This window comes from Rhamphochromis sp. 'chilingali' (assembly GCF_963969265.1).
Source record: "Rhamphochromis sp. 'chilingali' genome assembly, chromosome: 17".
In the NCBI taxonomy this organism is placed as follows: domain Eukaryota; kingdom Metazoa; phylum Chordata; class Actinopteri; order Cichliformes; family Cichlidae; genus Rhamphochromis; species Rhamphochromis sp. 'chilingali'.
The window spans coordinates 11,469,110-11,489,719 of record NC_137944.1 but is presented as its reverse complement, the minus strand read 5'-3'; the positions used below and the strand labels follow the sequence as shown (position 1 = coordinate 11,489,719).

The window sequence follows — 20,610 nt, the reverse complement described above, 5'->3', positions numbered from 1 at the left end:
TGCTTGTGCATGTGCACGGACACAAATAAACACGCTCTTATTACGTGTGCGTAATTATTGCAAAAGCAGCGCGCTGTCACCTTACGAAATCTGTGTCATAACACTCAGCTCGCACTCTCGCTTTTGCGCTCCGGGCTGTTATTTTTCAGTGTGCTGCACCTTTAAACGGCGGGCGTGGCTCTCCTACTACGACCCGCCTCTTATGCAGAATAGCCAAGAGTCCTTCCCCCGGATCATATAGTGCAGCAGTCTGCAAAGAAAGTGACCACAGCCGAAGCCTATCCAGCCCTCTGAGCGGTGGGACCGCGACCAAACGGACTCGTTCACCCTCGGTGACTGTTTACCACCTGAGAGAGACACCGAGCGCAGCAGCAGAGGGAGGGAGGGACGCTCAATTTGGGAGCAGATTGCTTGTAAAGGAATCACTGTGGCTGCTTTTTCTGTGTTTTTTTTTTCTTAGTGGTGTAATTACGCACAGCGGATCCATGAAGACGCAGACAGGTTTTTCACTTTGGGCACCAGGTAAAAAAAAACTCCTCACAGCTGACACCCAAACGCACACGTGGATGGTTTAGATAATAAGTGAACCGCTTAAAGTTATTTTAATTTTATTCGGAGAGGGGTGTGTACTGGGGGTTTGACGAATGGAAAAGCCGCATCTCCAGCGCGCCCGCTGCTTAATTAACTGATCGGCTTTTTAGACGCAGCTGAATTCCTTGAGCTTGATAAGGAGTCGAGCCGAGGAGGAGCCAAATAAAGTGCTTTACGCGCGGCTCTCCGGTCTGAGCAGCCTCACCGGGAGTACCGGGGCTGCTACCTGCTGCCTGTCTGTCCAATTAATCTATTTTCAGTCCCATTTTAATCGCCTTGTTTTCTGCTGAGCAGTCAGCGGAACACCCCCGCCCCCTCCCTTCAGTATCCTACTACTAAAACAGTGTTATGTAATGAGACAGTTGCGAAACTTTGAACTTCTCAACAGCTGCAGCAAGACTGGTGTTCTGGTTTTGGTTTGTTTTTGTTGTTTAAACCTTGCGGCATGTGAGCGGAGAATCTTTATGCCTGAAAGTCAGTGTCTTCACCTCCACTACCACTCTCTCCAAATACTATCTTATGAAGTCTTTACCGATTTGCAAACAAGGTTCTAGTGATTTAAGTCATCTGTTACACCTTCTTTTTTTAAGGTGGAGGTTTATTTCCTCAAAGGCAGGTCGCTGTTTACGAGGATAAACTGCATCATTATCTAACAGGCAGCGATGCATGAAAATAGATGCATTATGCATTTACCACAGGGTCGGACCCCCCGCCCCCCCAATAAATAAACAAATGATTAAAAACAAAATACGCACAGCGGTGTTATTATTTCTGATGCGAATGAGGCTCAGTTCTGATCCAGCTGTCGGCTCTGTGTGTGTGTCTCAGCAGACAGCGGGAACAGGGAGTGATTCACCCCGCTGCCTCCAGCCACCCATGCCGGGCATTAGCTCCACCGCGCCTCGTTATGAAAACTGGGACATGGACCACCTCGACCACTACCAACATTATTTCTACGACGACCACGACCCGGACGAGGATTTCTTCAAGTCCACTGCGCCCAGCGAGGACATATGGAAGAAATTCGAGCTTGTGCCGACCCCGCCCATGTCCCCTATCCGGGCGGTGGAAGGGTCGGGCAGGGTCGGACTGCTCTACCCGTCTCTCGGAGACAAGCTGGAGTGGGTGTCCCAGTTCTTGGGGCAGGAGGATGAGCAGCAGCATCAGCAGGATGTGCCGTGCAAGCTGGCTACGACCGGCGACTCGTTCGGGAACCTAAGCTCTATCATAATCCAGGACTGCATGTGGAGCGGCTTCTCGGCCGGACAGCAGCTGGAGAGAGTTGTAGGGGAGCGGTACTCTGCCTGTCCCGGGACCGGAGTGGCCGCTAAAGTCGCAGCCGGGTCCGCTGTCACCTCCCCCGGGAGGGTGCAGAGTGGCCCCGGTGACACTGTTGCCCTCGGCGGCTTGGCTGCGGACTGCGTGGACCCCACCGCGGTTCTCACGTTCCCGATAACAGGCGGATGCAAGAAACAAGTGTCTTCTGGTTCCGAATCACAGAGCGACTCTTCAGGTCAGTAACAGGTGAAGCGCACTGATGTACAGCGTGAATGGTAGCTCTTTCTCTGTGCAGTTGTGTGTCACAGTGACGTTGAACAGGTAGTTCAGTGGCCATAGTTACTTGTTCTGTTTCCACCACATCCCTGTCACGCACGCGCGCACACACACACACACACACACACACACACACACACACACAGTACTTAACACACTGGAACTTCCAGACCCGCCCAGTCATGTTTTATTTAAGTCTCCTTCATTTGTTTGCTTGGATCAGTGACTTTTAGGTATTTTGTTTTTGAACTTAGTCATTTTTATTACATTTTTATTGCTTTGGTCAGCCATCTTGGCAGTAATGGCTGGCATGGCACATGATGGTGACTGCATTGCGTTACCTTTGGTGCATGCAACACATGCTTGAAGCCCAGAGAGCGACACACCCATCCAAACATCTGCTGCTTGGCAGGGATCCAGCAGACCAGCTGCTACTTCTCCCTGCTCCTCTCCTCCAGTCTGACTTATGATAACAATATCCTCTCTGCCGGCTCTCCCTGACCTCAAATTTGACATGAATTCAATAAAGAACACTTATTATTGGAACTTTATGTAACTGGGAGGGATTGAGAAGCCCCCCCCCCCCCCCCCCCCCCACACACACACACACACACACACCTTAGTTATTCTGTCTCGCCTAAATTTTCCCTGAGACAAGACCTACTTTTTCCCAATTTTGTATATTTTTTTTTTTCCCCACTCCCCCGAACCCATATGATCGAGTCTGGTATGTGGGCTGCCATGTGATGTCGAGCTCGGAGCGTGTGTGGAATGCCACAAAGGGAACTTGTTGCTGCATTCCTCCGCTCAACAGGCTCCGGCGCCAATTGTGTTGGGGGGTGTATTTGGGCCGAGCCAGCCCGGGCTGTGAATAGGAGCAGTGGGGGATTAGCCCGTTCAGGAGGGTTCAGGCTGGGCCTGCACAGTCCTTTTTTTTTTTTTTTTTTTTTTTTTTTTTTGACAGTGTTGAGCATTTCATGGAGAGACAGGAGCTCTGAGAGGAGGAGAATGAGCCAGCCCGGGAAACAGATGTGTGTTTAAGCTTCAGTAAAGAGCTATTATAGGGTTACTCTGGAGAGTCCGTCCTGTATGCTTTTGTAATATGAGACTTGAGACTTGCTTTTCACATGAGTGCTGCTGAGGATAATAGCTGGGGTCGCCTTACTCCCAGCTTTGTGTCTGTCCCCTCTTCTTGCTGTGATCTTAGTTACTTAAGAGTGTGTTTTAATCTATAAGAGTGCTGAAAGTCTCCTGGGAGTCTACGTTGGGGCAGGGATAGCTCAGTAGGTAAAGTGGTCGCCCCATGATCGGAAGGTCGGCGGTTCGAATCCACTTAACGGCTACCCTGAGGTACCCCTGAGCAAGGTACCGTCCCTACACACTGCTCCCCGGGCGCCTGCTTAGTGGGCTGCCCACTGCTTCACTGAGTGAATGGGTCAAATGCAGAGAAAAACAAGTAATTTCCCCATGGGGATCAATAAAGTATCCATTATTATTATTATTATTATTATTATTATTATTACTCGATTTGCGGGAATGGAGTCAAAATTTTTATTTTATTTTATTTATTTATTTCTTTTAAACCCTGTTTCCACTCTAGTAAATAGAGGAACAAATGGGTTTCGCAGCGCTGGATATTAGTCGGCTCATTTTAACAAGTTGAAGAAGCACCTGAGTGCTTCACAGCCTAACCTGTCTCTCCCTCTCATGCTCACTCTGTGCACATGAATGAAGAGGGGGAATTTCCACTCAGGGAGCTGAACTAATGCAGTGATGATTCAGAGCCTTGGTGAGAGTGTGTGAGTGAGGGAGATCATGCAGGTTTCGCGAGGCTCTGTGAATATCTTTTTCGCAGAAGCATTTAATTGGCCTGAGGAGGCGGGAGGCTAGAGCGAGCGTGTCAGTCAGGCTGCTCACCTCAGCTGGCATTTTAAGTCTTAAACGCTTCACTCTGTGTCTTTCTTCTCTTTGGACACACATTTATCCAGTTTCTTACCTTTTTATTTTCCCCTTCAGATGATGATGATGACAAAGATGAGGATGAAGAGGAGATTGATGTGGTCACGGTGGAGCACAAGCAGCAGCGTAAACCTCGCCGACTGGTCAACACCCGCAAGCCAGTGACCATCACAGTACGAGCTGACCCCTTCGACCCCGGCATGAAGCGTTTCCACATCTCAATCCACCAACAGCAGCACAACTACGCCGCTCCCTCCCCGGACACTCTGCCGACAGCACCCGAGCCGCCGCGGAAGAGGGTTCGGCAGGAGAACGCATCGGCTCAGGTGACGCCGCCGCCTCCCCAGAACTCTAGTTCCCACCAGCCCCGGCCCGGCCACGCACCAGTGAATTTGGACAGCAGAAACCCTCACATGACCGTGGCCAGGTCGGAGTCACCTAACCTCAGCGCCTCCTCTCCTACCTCCTCCGCCTCGCCGTCATCTCCTTCATCCTCCTCATCTCACCCCCAGAGATCCCCTTCAAAGCCCCCCTCCTTCTTGCACCTCTCCAGCCCGCAGTCGTCCGACTGCGAGGACACCGACAAGCGCAAGGCGCACAACTTTCTCGAGCGCAAGCGGCGGAACGACCTGCGCTCACGTTTTCTGTCGTTGCGGGACGAGATCCCGGGCTTGGCGGACTGCCCCAAGACTCCCAAGGTGGCCATCCTGACCCGAGCCACTGAGTACCTGCAGCAGCTGCACGCCAGCGACCGGCAGAAGGCTCAGGAGAGGAAGCAGCTGAAAGCCCGGCAGCTGCAGCTGCTGCAGAGGCTGGCGCAGCTTAAGCGCTCCTGAATCTGACCCGGCACCTCACACGTACACTCACAGGACTGAACGGGACTCTGTGAGGATGAAAAAACACTAATGTTCACTTGGAATAGTGCGGGTGGATTTCTTTTTTTTTTTTTTCCTTTTCTTTTGTTTGTTTTGTGGTTTGCACATTAGCTTCTGAGTGACTGACGAGGCCACAAGCAGTCATGACAGCAAGCTTAGGGACTGGTGATCACACGGGGGTATCCGTGGATTGGTGTATGCGTGGGCTTTCAGTTTTAGGTTTGTCCAGCCCCCCCCCCCCAAGCCCACACTGTCGCTTGTTACGGCCTGCCGCGTTTGTTTGACGAAACTGCCGCGACTGTGTCGTTAACTGCTGCACCACCTCCTCGATTATGACAGACTCTTGTTGCGCTTGCACAGCTGCGACATCCCCCCCTGAAATGTCTTTGTGTACTTTCCATCACATGGCCTCCAAGTTCTTGATATCCAACATGTTGACCCTTTGCTTTTCTTTTTATCTGTCATTGTCCTCAAATCTCTTTCCCTTTCTTGTTTTCTTCACACTACTTCTAACCTCTGGCCAGCCAGAGACGCGGAGCAGTGTTATCATGTCCGTCTCGAGCAGATGAAGTCCCGACTCCTCTGCCTGCAGGTTCCAGATTGCAGCTTTCGGTGTCTTACCCCCTCAATCGTCAGACGTTTCAAAAGCATCGGCTTTGCCCTTCTGTTTCGTTGCGTTATTTGGAGAAGATACAAATTTAGCAAAAATCCCAAGAATGTTCCCGCCTGTCTTTTCGTATTGTGCCATGGAGACCAGCCAGAAGATGAATGTCAGCATCCCTTAGTTAACTAAGAGAATCTTTTAGGACCTGATTTGAAATCTTTGTCCCCCCCCCTCAAAAAATGCCTGTAGATGAAGCCCACTGAGGTTCAGCTGTATGTTTTTTCATCTTGCTGTCTCATGAAGTCTTTTTTTTTTTTTTTTTTTTCCTGTTTTTTGCATTGATGTAATGCCTTTAGAAGCCTTTCAGTGTATGTAGACTGTCCAGTTGGATGTTATGTATATAGTACACTTCCTGTACAGTCCCTTCCAAACCAAAACCAGAGCTGTCTACTATACTCGCCCTAGTTGGTTTTTTGTTTTTTGGCTCAAGCTTGCTGGCTTTTCAGAGACAACTCAAAGCTTCTATTTTTGTTAATAAAATGATTATTAAAAGGAAAAAAAAGTAAAAATAAAACACTTTGAACGTTGATCACACTAGTCACTTTGTCACAATGTTTTTCATTTGTTACTGTTTTCAGAGCCTCCTTGTTTTCATACTTGTGTGTTTCTGGGGTTTCTTCATTTGTTTAAATAATAAATCAGACCAGTCAGAAGTTTTTATACTATATTTTCCTACCAAGTTGTGTTTCAGTGTGAGCTAATGACTGTTTTTTGGTTAATCGCAGTGGACTGGGCTTTATTGGTGGTTTATGTGCTGAAAGTTGTGTATCTTGATTGGATACCCCACCACAAACAATTCAATCACTATAGCTGTAACGCTCTTAGATCTAGTGCAGGTGTTATGGATGGTGTGTGGACTTAAGAGGATCTACTGATGAACCTTTCGGCTGTGTGTAGCCTTGATGTCGATGCTTTCTGCTTTTTCTTTTTCTTTTTTGTGCAAGCCTGGTGGTGCCTGTTGTCCTGTAAGCCATGCAATAGGACACTGTAGCCCCGGATCGAGTACTGTAAACGATGAGTTTTATTTCCAGCTTCACTCGCTCTCAGGAAAATCCATGTAGACTGCAGCTTTCGTATCATGGCTGTAGACTGTGCTTTTGGAAGGGGGGGTAACCTGTTATTATGCTGTTTGTAACAACCTCAGGAGCCACCACAGATGGGAGAAAGTGAGCTTTAAGAGCAGGAGATGAATGGATTTGGTTGAAGAATTGTGTGCTTTCCCCCCCCCGCTTCCTCCTTAATGCTCATTAATTCAGCACAAACCACCAGTAAACCCAGTCAGGTTTTTCCCCCAGCAGGGTACACCCATGACAGTGGTTTACATAGTAGTTGTTGTTGTTTTTGTTTCGTTTGTTTGTTTGTTTGCTTGTCTCCCCCCCCCCCCCCCCCCCCCCCCCCCCCCTTGTGTGATGGTCACTGGTTTCTGCTGTAGCACAGTCATAGTAGCAGTGAATTCGTTTTTTTTTTTGTTTTGTTTTTTTTTTTTGTTTGTTTTTTTTTTTGGGACCTTGTCTCAGCACTTTTCTTTTTCCTGTACCTCATAAGCCTCAGTGTATGAAGAGTAAGTCAGAAAAGTAAATAAATTCCATGGTTTGACTTCATAAATCAATCATTTGTCTCTCTTTCTTGAGTATATCACAGAAATCAGACAATCAACAGCAGAAACGGGAAACCTATTTGCCAGTCAGTGTTGTTGCACTGACGTATGCGCACGCAGTAGCGCTTCACAACATAGTCAGCTGGGAAAAAAAAAAACCTGAATGGCCATGGGGAGGTCTTATCAGCAGGAAAAGCTGCAAAATTTGAGAAAAATAGAATTAAAAGTCCAAAATTTATGACATCCTTCACATTTTCCAAAGCTGTCTAGTGGGCCAATTCTGGCCCTCAGGCCTTGTATTTGACACCCTTTCTTTAAAGTTTTATTCTGGGGGTAAAGCTGTAAAATTTTTGAAAAGCTTTTCCTTTTGTGAGGTACAAACAGCATTGCAGTTTTCATAATTTTGGACTTCTACACCACCACAACAGGCTTAAAATGAAACAAGGATTCAATTAAAGTGCAGATTTGCACTTAAGCAGAGATAAAAGATCCTAGGGTAATTTGTGAACCCACAATATGAGCTCGACATGTGCAGCATCCAATTCTATTACACACAGACACTGTGAATGAGTGAACACAATCCCCCCACTCCTCATCCAGTGTTTCTTCTATGCGGTCTCCAGGGTAACTCTTGGTAGCATCTTCACCATGGCAATAAACATCTTTGCTCACTACTGCAGAGCGCTGGCAGTTTCCATAGAAACAGTGCCAACTATGCGGTTAAATGTATCTGCAAAAAGCATCGCACGGGTACCCTGAATGTAGCAACGAGCGATCTGATTGGTGCAAAAATACAGCATCAAAGCCATCTACCGTTATGATAACTTGGTTGCTGGTTAATTCGGAACTGGACGGAACCGGTTACTGCCAGTAAAACCGTTTAATCCAGTCAATTTAATTTATACCAGCGACAAGACTGAACCAGTATAGTAGTAGTAATAATAATAATAATAATAATGTTACAGCAGTAACGGCTCCCCGTTGCTCGGCAACAGAACCCTCCTCCTGTCTCCTGTGCTCACAGCGCATGCGCGCGGTCGTCAGCTGGGCGCCGATGACGCAGCATCATGGCGGCTTCCACTCTGAGCGTGCAGGGTGCTCTGCGGAGAGCAATGGTCCCGTCTTTAGTAGTGATTTTGGGAGCTACCGGCACCGGCAAGTCTAAGCTAGCGATCGAGATCGGAAAACGGCTTCAGGGGGAAATAATCAGCGCCGACTCCATGCAGGTAGGAACACGAGGGAATGCGCAGGGAGTCCTTGACATGGCAGCCATTATGCTTTACATGACCCTCCGGTTGTTGAAATATTTGGAGAAAGGGAGAGCAAAACGTGAAAATAAATAAATAAATAAGGTAGATCCGAATTCAGAGAAGCAGCACGTCATGTAAGGTGGTGCTGACTAATAGAGAAGACGTAGAAGGCCAGATCAGTGCGCCAGATAGCAGACAATAGGAAAATAAAACGTCAAGACGTAAAATATGAAACTTCGTCAGACGGTCATTATAGCATAGTTTAACAGATGTAACGCTTACCTTAGAGGTCTTCGAGCAGCGGAGGGGTAAGTGTTTCAAAATTTGTCTGATCTGCTTTAGCTTTGGTTTGTAGCACCCACAGACTGTATATAAAAGATGGACGCAACCACCTTGATGTTGGTTTCTGGTTGCATTTTAAAACATCAGTGTTGGTACTTTGGCCCTTTTTGGAGGCAAACTTGACCGTATTTATTCTTCTATGGCTGAAGTGCACTGTCATCAGCTAAAGCTAGCAAGCGTAGTTAGCATAAACTGTGCAGGTGCAAACACAAAAACCTGCTAATTCAAGCTTATTAGCAGGTAGTAGCATTTCACCAAAGCTAGGTGCAAATCTGTCAGTTCTTTTCTGCCTCACATACCTCCTCTGAAGTTGCTCTGAAAGTTGAGATTGTCTACAGAGAAACCAAAAGTTTCTTCATAGCCACTGTCACAATTTTGTAGCTGAATTTGAGAATGAGTTGGTTTTGGAGCCAACTTTAGATCATTAGAGGAGCTGTAGTTTTCTGAGGTTAGCTCTTGGTTGTTGGATGGTATTATTCAGTAACATAAAATACATATACATATGAATCTCTGTATTATCAAGCATGAAAAATACATATAGGAAGTGCTTAATAGATGTCAGGACTTCACTCAACTATCACCATTTTTAGTGAGGTGTTCATTTTTACTCATTTATTTGCAATAAATAAGTAAAAATAAAAATCATACTTGTGTAGCAGTGAAGACTATGGTAGAGAAAGACTTGTCAGAGTGATATCTTTGGTTGGAACCTGTGCAGTGTTGCACAGCGTAAGCATGAATATAGATGAGTCACACCTGCAAGCCAAATCTGGCCAAATTTCTGACCAGGCACCAGAAAGTTTTGTCCCTCCTTGCTGCAGCAGCAACTTTACTGCACCTTCAAGCTAACAAGCTAGCTATCAGAGGATAACATCAAAAATGAAAAATGCTAATGGAGGCAGTCAACCTTAAGAGAGTTGGGAGACAGAGTAGTTTGTTTCATCATTTGGAATACACACCAGCACCCATAAAAAGTTATTGGTGTAGCTAAGGAGTGAGGAGTTTAAAGCGGAACTTGTACAAAGTGTGTCATTTGAAGTGGAGACGATAGGTTAAGGTAACACTTAAATATCATCTGGTTATTTACTGAATTCATTTTAATCTGATGTGACCTCAATATAGACTAATCAATGTTACGTCATTATAACTAAAACAAAGTAAAAACAAATATTATTTATAAGAGCAGAGCTACAGATTAAAAATGTCCAAGGCGAAGCGGTCAAAAGTCTGGCTGTACTTCACAGCAAAATATGCAAACTCAGCAGCCTGCAACAAGTGCTTTAAGCTGATACTGTGATACTGTCAAAGGAGGTAACACCTCAAATCTGATGAGACACCTGGCTACGCATAGCGTTTTTTTTAAAAGCCGAGAAATGCACCATATTTGATAGCTTGCTGTGAGACCTCACACCAAGCACATCTACTGCGGGTGTGGTCCCTGTTATCGGACCCAGAGTTAGCAACATCCCCCAAGAACCCGAAGAGTACAGTCCTGGCCCCTAGTCCTGCTAGTGTAGCAGAAATGATGACGGATGATGATGGCAGCAGCAGCCGTTCTTCTCTGCGTGAGTAGCTTAATGTTGTTCGTGTGTAATTTACGTTGAGTAGGCTAACCACGTTATTACATTAACGCATGTAAGGTGAACTAGCAAACACCGTCGTAGTTACATGCGGCTGTCTTCTTGTTTGATGGCAGATACTCCCTTCACCCTGGCCAAAAAGGCTAAAATGACCAAAGAAAAAGTGGAAAACAGTTAAACATGAGCGGTTTTTGGACAAAGTTTGTGTTTTTTCCATTGTTTAAGCACTGCTTCCAGCCAAGAGTGATGCCATATATGCCCCATAGCTGCAGAAAAGGCTAACATTGTTATCTTTTTACAAAAAACAGCTGAACATGAGAGGTTTTTGGACCAATTTTGTGTTCTCCATTCTTTAAGCACCGGTTTGAGCACCGTTTAAGCACCGGCACCGTTTCAAAAGTACCGGTTTGGCACCGGTATCAGATAAAACCTAAACGATACTAGAGATGGCACGATACCACTTTTTTATGTCCGATACCGATATCATAAATTTGGATATCTGCCGATACCGATATGAATCCGATATAGTGTTTTTTAATCAACAAAACTGTTTTTTAAATATCTTGCTGCATTTTGTATAAGTTCATACTCAAGTTTAAAACAACTACACTAAAGCTATTCTGTTATACCTGTATGCAAAAAAAAAAATTTTCATAGTTCAGCAATACTGATCAATCTAATAAACTTAAACCTACACCATCCTCCCTATTCAGGTATTTTAAAGAGTACTTAGCATAAATATTAAGCAACCTAACTAATAGGGTTCCAACTCCCAGCAACAACAAAAATAAATAAATAAAAAATAGGGAACCACCCCTCACGCTCCACCTCATGATGCTTAATCGACGTAATCAACCTTAATTTGATGCAGTGTGAAAAAAAATGCACAGAAATCAATTATTTTTCAAGAAATATTAAATAGATTCAACATCTTTCTTCAACAAAATTGCAGACTGCACAGATGGTACCTTCCCAAAGGAAAAAGTACTATAGCTTACTAGGGTATATATATTAGACTTAATAGTTACTATATACAGTAATTGACTTCTATTCATTTTACATCAAATTAAAACTTTGGGTGTCAGATAATTATTTATTAAAAGCTAGACATTTTAAATGAGAATAAGAAAGAAAAGTATGTCTTTGTGCCCCCTTTTCCCTGTTAATGCCCTATCGGCCCCCCTGGCTAAACTTTGTTAGATCCGCCCCTGCACAGTTACCAGCGTCAGCTACGTAGAAAAAGATCCTCGAGTAGAAAGTAATAATAAATAAATTCTAACAACAGCTTATCAAGCTTAAATGTGCTGCTGTTGTTCAGCCGCTGGTTTCCTCTTTCTGGTGCAAAGTGGGCCAAAAGCAAACTAGAGACACGGACTCGCGACAGAAAAGCCGATCAGCTGATCGTTAAGCAGTTTCACCATTGAAGTAGCAGCAGGAGAGGCAGTCGCTTGTTAAGCTTAACGCAGGAATGCTTTACAAACATTCAGAGATGGACTTACACACTTGCTTTACTTCTCTCGGGATAACTTTGTCGGAGATGAAATGCCGGGTTGCTAGCGAAGCTCCAAATGCTATCCAGACCACCGACAGGTCCCGCATGCCACAGCCGCTCTATCACGTGATGCATACTGCTCCGACGTGCTAACGTTCTGAGGTGAGTTACGGCGTGTTGCAAGTTTTGTGAGGTGCTTTCGTTATATTTAATGGATCGGATTACATTTTTTTATTTTTCTCCGATATCCGATCCAGTAATTTAGGTCAGTATCGGACCGATACCGATACGTAATATCGGATCGGTCCATCTCTAAACGATACCCAGCCCTACATAACAGTCAGATAAGTCAAAATTTACTCAGCTCATTCTTCTTGCTTCCTCCACTTCCGTACCATTGATTCATTAATGTTGAATTCTCTCGCAGCTGCTCTATTCCCGTGTGGTTGCAGTATGTTAATAACTAACCTTGTAATGTGGATGGATTACAGTGGGGCAAAAAAGTATTTAGTCAGCCACCGATTGTGCAAGTTCCCCCACCTAAAATGATGACAGAGGTCAGTAATTTGCACCAGAGGTACACTTCAACTGTGAGAGACAGAATGTGAAAAAAAAAATCCATGAATCCACATGGTAGGATTTGTAAAGAATTTATTCGTAAATCAGGGTGGAAAATAAGTATTTGGTCAATAACAAAAATACAACTCAATACTTTGCAACATAACCTTTGTTGGCAATAACAGAGGTCAAACGTTTACTATAGGTCTTTACCAGGTTTGCACACACAGTAGCTGGTATTTTGGCCCATTCCTCCATGCAGATCTTCTCGAGAGCAGTGATGTTTTGGGGCTGTCGCCGAGCAACACGGACTTTCAACTCCCGCCACAGATTTTCTATGGGGTTGAGGTCTGGAGACTGGCTAGGCCACTCCAGTACTTTCAAATGCTTCTTACGGAGCCACTCCTTTGTTGCCCGGGCGGTGTGTTTTGGATCATTGTCATGTTGGAAGACCCAGCCTCGTTTCATCTTCAAAGTTCTCACTGATGGAAGGAGGTTTTGGCTCAAAATCTCACGATACATGGCCCCATTCATTCTGTCCTTAACACGGATCAGTCGTCCTGTCCCCTTGGCAGAAAAACAGCCCCATAGCATGATGTTTCCACCCCCATGCTTCACAGTAGGTATGGTGTTCTTGGGATGCAACTCAGTATTCTTCTTCCTCCAAACACGACGAGTTGAGTTTATACCAAAAAGTTCTACTTTGGTTTCATCTGACCACATGACATTCTCCCAATCCTCTGCCAGAGAGCACATGGATGATACAGCAAACTTCAGACGGGCCTGGACATGCACTGGCTTCAGCAGCGGAACACGTCTGGCACTGCGGGATTTGATTCCCTGCCGTTGTAGTGTGTTACTGATGGTGACCTTTGTTACTTTGGTCCCAGCTCTCTGCAGGTCATTCACCAGGTCCCCCCGTGTGGTTCTGGGATCTTTGCTCACCGTTCTCATGATCATTTTGACCCCATGGGATGAGATCTTGCGTGGAGCCCCAGATCGAGGGAGATTATCAGTGGTCTTGTATGTCTTCCATTTTCTGATGATTGCTCCCACAGTTGATTTTTTCACACCAAGCTGCTTGCCTATTGTAGATTCACTCTTCCCAGTCTGGTGCAGGTCTACAATACTTTTCCTGGTGTCCTTCGAAAGCTCTTTGGTCTTGGCCATGGCGGAGTTTGGAGTCTGACTGTTTGAGGCTGTGGACAGGTGTCTTTTATACAGATGATGAGTTCAAACAGGTGCCATTCATACAGGTAACGAGTGGGGGACAGAAAAGCTTCTTACAGAAGACGTTACAGGTCTGTGAGAGCCAGAGATTTTCCTTGTTTGAGGTGACCAAATACTTATTTTCCACCCTAATTTACGAATAAATTCTTTACAAATCCTACCATGTGGATTCATGGATTTTTTTTTCACATTCTGTCTCTCACAATTGAAGTGTACCTCTGGTGCAAACTACTGACCTCTGTCATCATTTTAAGTGGGGGAACTTGCACAATCGGTGGCTGACTAAATACTTTTTTGCCCCACTGTATCTCAGTTGTTCTCCTGACTGAAGTTTGGGCCATTTACAGCATCCTGCCATGCGATTGCATTTGTCCATAACCCTCGGGAACCGTCACGGTACAGCTTCCTAGCTTACCCAAGTTCTACTAAAACATTTTTTGACAGATTTTTGAGCGCCGTGTACCACATAAAATCGGTTTGAGGTCAGTAAGTACAACCAGAATGCGAATTTGCCTTATAATCTAGTGCACCAGATTATAAGGCGCACTGTTGATTTTTGAGAAAATTAAAGGGTGATATTGCAAGTTTATTATTTTCTAGTGATTTTGAAGTTTGTTTAATCTTAAGGTTGAATGGAGATTTGTAGAAATGAGTGCAAGGACACAATTAAAGAGTGACTGTTATTCTTTTACATCAGGAAATGCTCCACACACACTATGAGTGGCTGTCGTGTTCAGGCTTATATGTCCAGGTGGCAGCCTACTTGCAGAACTGTAATCGCATTGCATGCATTTTATTGACTTGGTGGTGTCGTGGAAAAGCAGCTGTTTTTGCTGACTGCTTTAACCTTTATGTGGACTGCATTGTACGTGAGTAGACTGAGCCGGATTTGCATTTTCAGGAAAATTGAAGCGTGTCAGAAAGTTGTTTTATGCCAACCTCTGATTCAGTTAGTCATCCATCCATTTTCTTAATTGCTTATCAGGGTCGTAGGGAAGGAGGGGACTGGACCCTATCCCAGCTGTCATAGGGCGAGAGGCGAGGCACTCCCTGGAAAGGTCACCAGTCTGTTGCAGTGCTGGTGTGAGTCTCATGAGTTTGCCAGCCTTTCTCCAACGTGGCTTTAAGACTGTTGTTCTGTTGGTGTCTTTCATGGTTAATACAGTCAGTATCACAGCATTGTATACTACACAGATATACCTGTTCACTCGAGTTGTTAAACTTCAAGCAGAGTAAAGGTTTGGTGGAGGTAGGGGTCAGGTAGAGGTTACAGGCTGTGTCAGTTTTAGGGAAATGAATGTAAATGAGTGCAATGTTCTCTGCAGCGATGGAGGCACGCCTCTTTGTGCGTGTCTCTGTGTCAAAGCAGTGACATTTAAAATCTCTCACACTTGTGTCATCCCCTCACCTCTCTCTCAGCCCCACCCTGCCGTTTGGTTCCCAGGCTCTGTTACCACAGCAACCAGAAAGGCACATTCACTTCTCACAGAGAAAGCTGGGTGCTGGTTTGAGTCTGGTTCATGTTATAGAACAGAAATGCACAGAGGGGGGAAAAAAAAATCCAGCTATCCACAGATGCCGGTGTCCTGCGGGGCTTTCTCTTATTTGGTAACTAATCACATCTTCCATCACCTTCCTTCCCCAACCCCCGTCTACCTGCTTCTTGATGTGCATTGTCCTTGAGAGCGTCTGTCCCTGTGGGGAGTTGCCTCTTCCAGCAGTCACCTGGTATTGGGCAAACTGGGTTACACTAATAACATTTCAGCCCAGAATATCTCGGCAACCAGCGGCCCTGGTTGGAGAGAAATTGTGGCCTAGTTACAGCACGGCAGCCCCGTCCGCAGCCTCCTTACAGTATCTGGCCTTGTTGCCTCCTGTCAGTGTGTGTGACAGCGAGAGAAAGCCGGAGAGACACGCAGACACGGAGCGAGTGAGAAAGTGGCTGCTTATGTGAGAATGGGGCTGTGTATAGGCTAGAGCTGGCCTGTGTTGTCTTTGGGATAGGAAACAGTCTGGGCTTGTTTGGGAGAAAGCAGCATTGTGCTGAGCTGGTGCATATTCAGCGCCGTGCTACGCCGGGCCCGGCAGCTGAGAGTGAATGGGCACGCTGTGGCCACTGGGAAGTGCCTATTGTCCCGTGGAGAATCGGTTCCCACACTCCCTAACACTCCTATTGTGTTCCTTCACCCCCCCTCTCCTTCCCTCCCGACCACAGCCCCGGCCCCCAGCCCACAGTTCATTGGACATGCAGGGGGATATTATTCACTCATTAAACGAACATGCTATCCATGGCAAACGCACAAGTGGCTCGCTGTACTGTCACTGAATGAGGCTCTGACGAGCAGCGTAAACCCTCGGTTCCCAAAGTGGGGTCCAGGGACCAGCAGAGGTCCTTCAGTAAGAGCATTTGGAATTGGAACAACTGATTTTAAGTTTCACAGCCTTCATTGTTCCTGTCATCGCACCGGGTGTCTGCAAGTCTGAGCTGTGTTAAATAGGCAGTTATTTAAAGCTCCTGATGGTGCACAGAGAGAGAACCTCAGGTGCACATGTTCACTATTAGATTATTCCGGAACTGGGTTAGTAGTTGCATTACAGCATATCTTTAGCTAAATTTAACTGGACTTGATGCCCTTTTGCGTTTAATTTTCTGTAATTCCTTTTCTTGTACTGGTTGCAGAGATTAGATTGTACCATTTTTCTCCTTTTCCTTTTCTCTCCAATTTACAGGTTTCATTGACCTTTGATTCAAGTAAAGGTTCAATTAAAAAGGTCTTTGGGGGGGACTTAAGTTTGGCTGTTTTAATTTGATCATTGATCCACTGTGGCAAGGGGATGTGTATGTGTGCACACATGGTTTCCTAAATTAAATTTGAAAAAAAAAAAAAGCTCTTTATAACAGAACCTTTATCTGCAAATTCTTTATTTATCAGGTAATTTGTGATAAATAAATGGTGATGCAGTGCTGGCTGGTAGTCTTTATTCTTCTCTGCAGTGCCAGGTGAGCTTTTGTTCAGCCACACATGAACCAGTTCCCCAGCTGATGTTATGTCTGGTTCCACTTGCATGTCCTCCAGTTGGAGCAAGTCTCCAGAACTGAAGTCGTCAGTAGCTGCAGTACAAAGCAGTGGAGCTGGAGCTCGTCCCACATTGAGACGATACACTCTCAATACAGCGGATTGTTCACTAGTAAATTTGTCACGAATGGCGTCCTTCTCTCTGACTGGGGGAAAATGGAAAGTAAAAATGCATAAATGAGCAGCCAGAGTGACAGATCCACTCAGGCTGCTGTTACTGGTGACGCAAACGGCAAATCTTTGATCAGTTGTACATTCTCGGGAGGCTGCTGAAGGATGCGACTTAACGGAGGTGGTCATGGGGGAAAACTGTCACACAAAGATTCTCTTTGAGGGAGGGATGACTCCCAAATAAATCCGAAGCACCGTTTGACCAGATTTAAGTCCTGAACTCAGATTTCATTGAGAATTTTTGGACTCAGCTGGCATCAGTTTGAGTTGAAAAAGGCAGCCTGCAGTTTGATGTTTTGTCAAGGTTTTTCGAATCTCATTGTTTTGTGTGTTCTCATTGTTCTGTGATTTGTGGATGTTTGTGTGTACAGCTGTTTAAGGGGATTGAACCGAAGGCCTTTGTTCCTTTGTGGGGTTGACTGGTTCCAACTTAACAGCAGCCTCCTTGTAAATAGTGGCGTCCACAGATGGTTGAGTAGCAGATTGTCGCCAACTGCCCTTGATTCCTTCGAATACACATCCAGGCAGCGTCGTGCTCTGAGTAAGAGTTTAGGTAATAATGTTGCTCTAGTCTTCGGTGTATGAATGAGATTGTGAAAAGGCAGACTGTGCAGACGTTTCCCTCTAGAGAGGAGAGATGTGTTCACGCACTGCCGCCGCGCTGATTGGACATGATGCAGAATTTGGTTGGCTCAGACGAGCTTTTGATGAGCTGCGACAGACGGACATTTGTTAATCAAGCATCACCTTGAGAGAGAGGATGATTTGTCAGGGCATCGCTTACTTACTGACAGTGCTTTGCAAGACATTATTGTTAATAACAAACTGTTGAAAGGTACTCTGTGGATCCCTCACTTTATTTGCCACTGCCCATATTTTCAGTTGTGATTCAGGTTTGTGATATCTGATAGTTTGGGCTTCTTGTACAACAAACACATGGGATATTTTGTTTTCCCAAGAAAATTTCAGGACATCAGCAAATTTTAAGAGACATCTGAGACATAAGTGGAAAATTGTGGATGAGCGTGTCTGTAAAGACCCAACAAGGATCCAAACTAAGAAACGTATGAGCCTGTTGTGTTGTTTTTGCAGACACATGCAGATAGTAGGGAAACAGGTCAAGACAGTTTCAAAAGACTGGTGGCAGGTAGAGCAGCTTGTTGTTGTCATAAAGCTGTAGTTAAGTGCTGTCTTTGTTGGGTATTAAGAGTTGTCCACTCAGGAAGCAGAAGTCCGGATGGATGCAGTGAATGAGGGCATGCGGATGGTTGTTGTTCCAAAAGAAGATGGTAGGGTTAGGGCGCGATGGAGGCAGATGATCTGCTGTAGCAGCTCCTGAAGCTAGTAGCTGACAGAAGTATTGGTAGTAGTAGAAGAAGACCACCTAAGTACAAACATGCAAAACCAGCAATACAGTTTTGTTAATACTTCAAATTCAAAGTTTGTGCACATCTTGCGATATTTTCTCATGCTTTTGTTTATTTCCCACTTTTTTGTGCCAAGGAGACCAAGAACTCCACTCAATTAAAAAAAAAAAAAAAACGAAACAAAAGTTATAATGACCGACCTGTTTGAAAGGCTTTCGGCTCTTCGTCACACACTAGCAAAATGGAACAGATGACGCAATAGTTAAATGCCAAGCCCTGCACACGGGTAAATATGAAGATCAGTCAGCAGCGGTTGCATCCGCTCAGATTAGATCAGATTGTCTTTTGTTTGTGTGAACAGATTTTTCTCGCTTACTCACAGTCGCACGTTGAATGGATTTACTAACAACATATTCATCTCCAGGAACAGCGTAAAAGCACAGCGCTGGACTGTGTGAAAGGCGTGCCTCGCAGGGGTGGGGATGGGGTCGATTTACAACAGGTCATGCACATGCGCGCCGTATATCTTGTGACCCTTCGCTTTATTCGCGTCTGAAAGAAGGTGCCGCTGTGTTTCTCTTAAGGACTGCATGAGCGGCGAATGGGTGGATGATTTGTCAGGCTTACTCATCTGCTGCCGAATGCGAAAAATGGGCCCGAGCAGCGGGAAAGCTGCCTTGTGTCATCGTGGCTCTTATACTCCTATGAAAGTGGAGGAGGAGGGGGGGGGGGGGTCTTTTGTAGTGAAAAACACCAAAGGGCTTATTTGCCTTTTTAAGTTGTAAATTTAGAACGTGATGGTTGTGTCGCTGTGATTTCACTCCTGTGAGGCAGCTTGCTCGTTCACAGGCTATGCTTATTACCGGCCAGAGCTTGTTACACTCACACACACGCTACACATGCATGCTACGCACAGAGGCATGGTGCTTGTCTACACATCAGACACATCCTACACTCTTATATCCCTCTAATTCTCAAGCAGTCATCCCTTCCTCCCCCTCCTTCGCTCTCATTGTGCGTGTCTCTCTCTGTGTGTCTGCCGAGCCTGTGACCTGTCTGGGCTTTGACAGATCGGTGTGCATTGGAACTTAGGCAATGCTTCCTCCCACATCCAGTTTATTATGTACCTTTAGAAGTAATCTAAGCCAGTGTAGCAGAGCTCTAGAAAAACAACACAAAACTGACAAACTCCTATTTTGTGTGTCTCTGTGTGTGTGTAAGTGAATTGCAGTCTGCGGGTGTGGTGATGCGGTCAGGCACAGTCAGGCAGCATGGGAGAGGAGGATAGCAGGATGGAAGAAGAGGAGGAAGAGGAAGAGAGGGGGCGGTGGGGCTACGCCATGAATGATTTATTAGTCTGGCATTACTGGGCCATTCCCCACAGAGAGACAGAGGAGAGGAAGATGGAGGGATAAATTGTTGAAGGATGGTGCCTTGAGGGGAAGGAAGGAAAGAAGGGGTAGAAAGAGAATGGGCAGTATTCATTTGTGAGCGTAACCGAGGAAAGGATTCCTGGAGACAGAGCTTACAGTCTATGTGCCGGAGCATGTGCCGCGGCCTCGGGGAGGCTGAACCGTGCCATTATCGACAGCTTCCCTCTGACCACGCTGTTGGTTTTTGATCAAAGCTTTCGGTATTTTAGTATTAAATGTTTAGCACGCTGTCGCTTTGCTGTTTGAGCGCTGCAGTGTGATTTAAATCATCATCGTGGGCTCGCTGAAATCGGAGCTCATGAAATACAAACTGCAGCACAAACACAGATTAGATCTGCGTTTGATTTGCAAAAACACTCGTGTGTTACTAAATAACATGTGTTGATCAGACGGTGTCCAATAGAGCAGGGCGATATGGCCAAAAATATTTATCACGATATATATTTGAAAATTTGCGATAACGATATAACTGACGATATAATTGATGCGAGACAAAATACAACTCCACAACATTACTAGCGCAAAAAGACAACCTTCCATTTATTTTCACTTAAACAAGAAGCTGGTTTTTATGTACAGTAAAGCTTTATAAAAATGTAACAGTGCAAATGCAAATTCCTTGCTGAAAGTTTAACCCAAAGGCATTTCCAGTAGAAATGGGCTGACATATCCTGAGCATAACCATGTATAATATCCACTGAAGTTAAAAAGAGGTGCTTTGCAACATTAAACTGCAGTGTGCAGTACGCATTTTTCGGACCATAAGGTACACGGGATTATAAGGCACATTAAGCGAAACAAAGCAGTCAGATAAATCAAACTTTATTAAACTCATTCTTCTTGCTTCCTCCACTTCTGTACCATTGATTC

The 20,610-nt window shown here is 45.3% G+C and overlaps 2 protein-coding genes across 5 annotated transcripts in view; both read left to right on the top strand.

Moving 5' to 3' along the window:
• The first annotated feature begins 249 nt into the window (after positions 1-249).
• Positions 250-6,172, top strand: myclb (MYCL proto-oncogene, bHLH transcription factor b). 2 transcript variants are annotated; one of them, XM_080862485.1, is made up of 3 exons: positions 250-522; positions 1,423-2,104; positions 4,162-6,172. In XM_080862485.1, the coding sequence occupies exons 2-3, from the start codon at positions 1,468-1,470 to the stop codon at positions 4,938-4,940; spliced, it is 1,416 nt and encodes a 471-aa protein (XP_080718611.1). In that variant the 5' UTR covers positions 250-522; positions 1,423-1,467; the 3' UTR covers positions 4,941-6,172. The 2 variants fall into 2 exon arrangements, with proteins under 2 accessions (XP_080718611.1, XP_080718610.1); XM_080862484.1 differs by having other exon boundaries at positions 1,420-2,104.
• Positions 6,173-8,287: 2,115 nt separating this feature from the next.
• trit1 (tRNA isopentenyltransferase 1) overlaps positions 8,288-20,610 on the top strand; it is a 48,343-nt gene continuing 36,020 nt past the window's right edge. For 2 of the 3 annotated variants that reach the window (XM_080862375.1, XM_080862373.1), the window contains exon 1: positions 8,288-8,466. In XM_080862375.1, the coding sequence (XP_080718501.1) occupies positions 8,308-8,466 (159 nt within the window). In that variant the 5' untranslated portion in view covers positions 8,288-8,307. Of the gene's footprint in view, positions 8,467-8,547; positions 8,799-20,610 lie in introns of those variants that run through there. The other variant, XM_080862374.1, reaches the window with a different exon arrangement.

Excerpts from the sequence above, each read along its gene's own strand:
- myclb (XM_080862485.1), top strand. The coding sequence starts at position 1,468 with ATGCCGGGCATTAGCTCCACCGCGCCTCGTTATGAAAACTGGGACATG. Across the intron at positions 2,105-4,161 it reads ATCACAGAGCGACTCTTCAG|ATGATGATGATGACAAAGAT; the intron begins GTCAGTAACAGG and ends TTTCCCCTTCAG.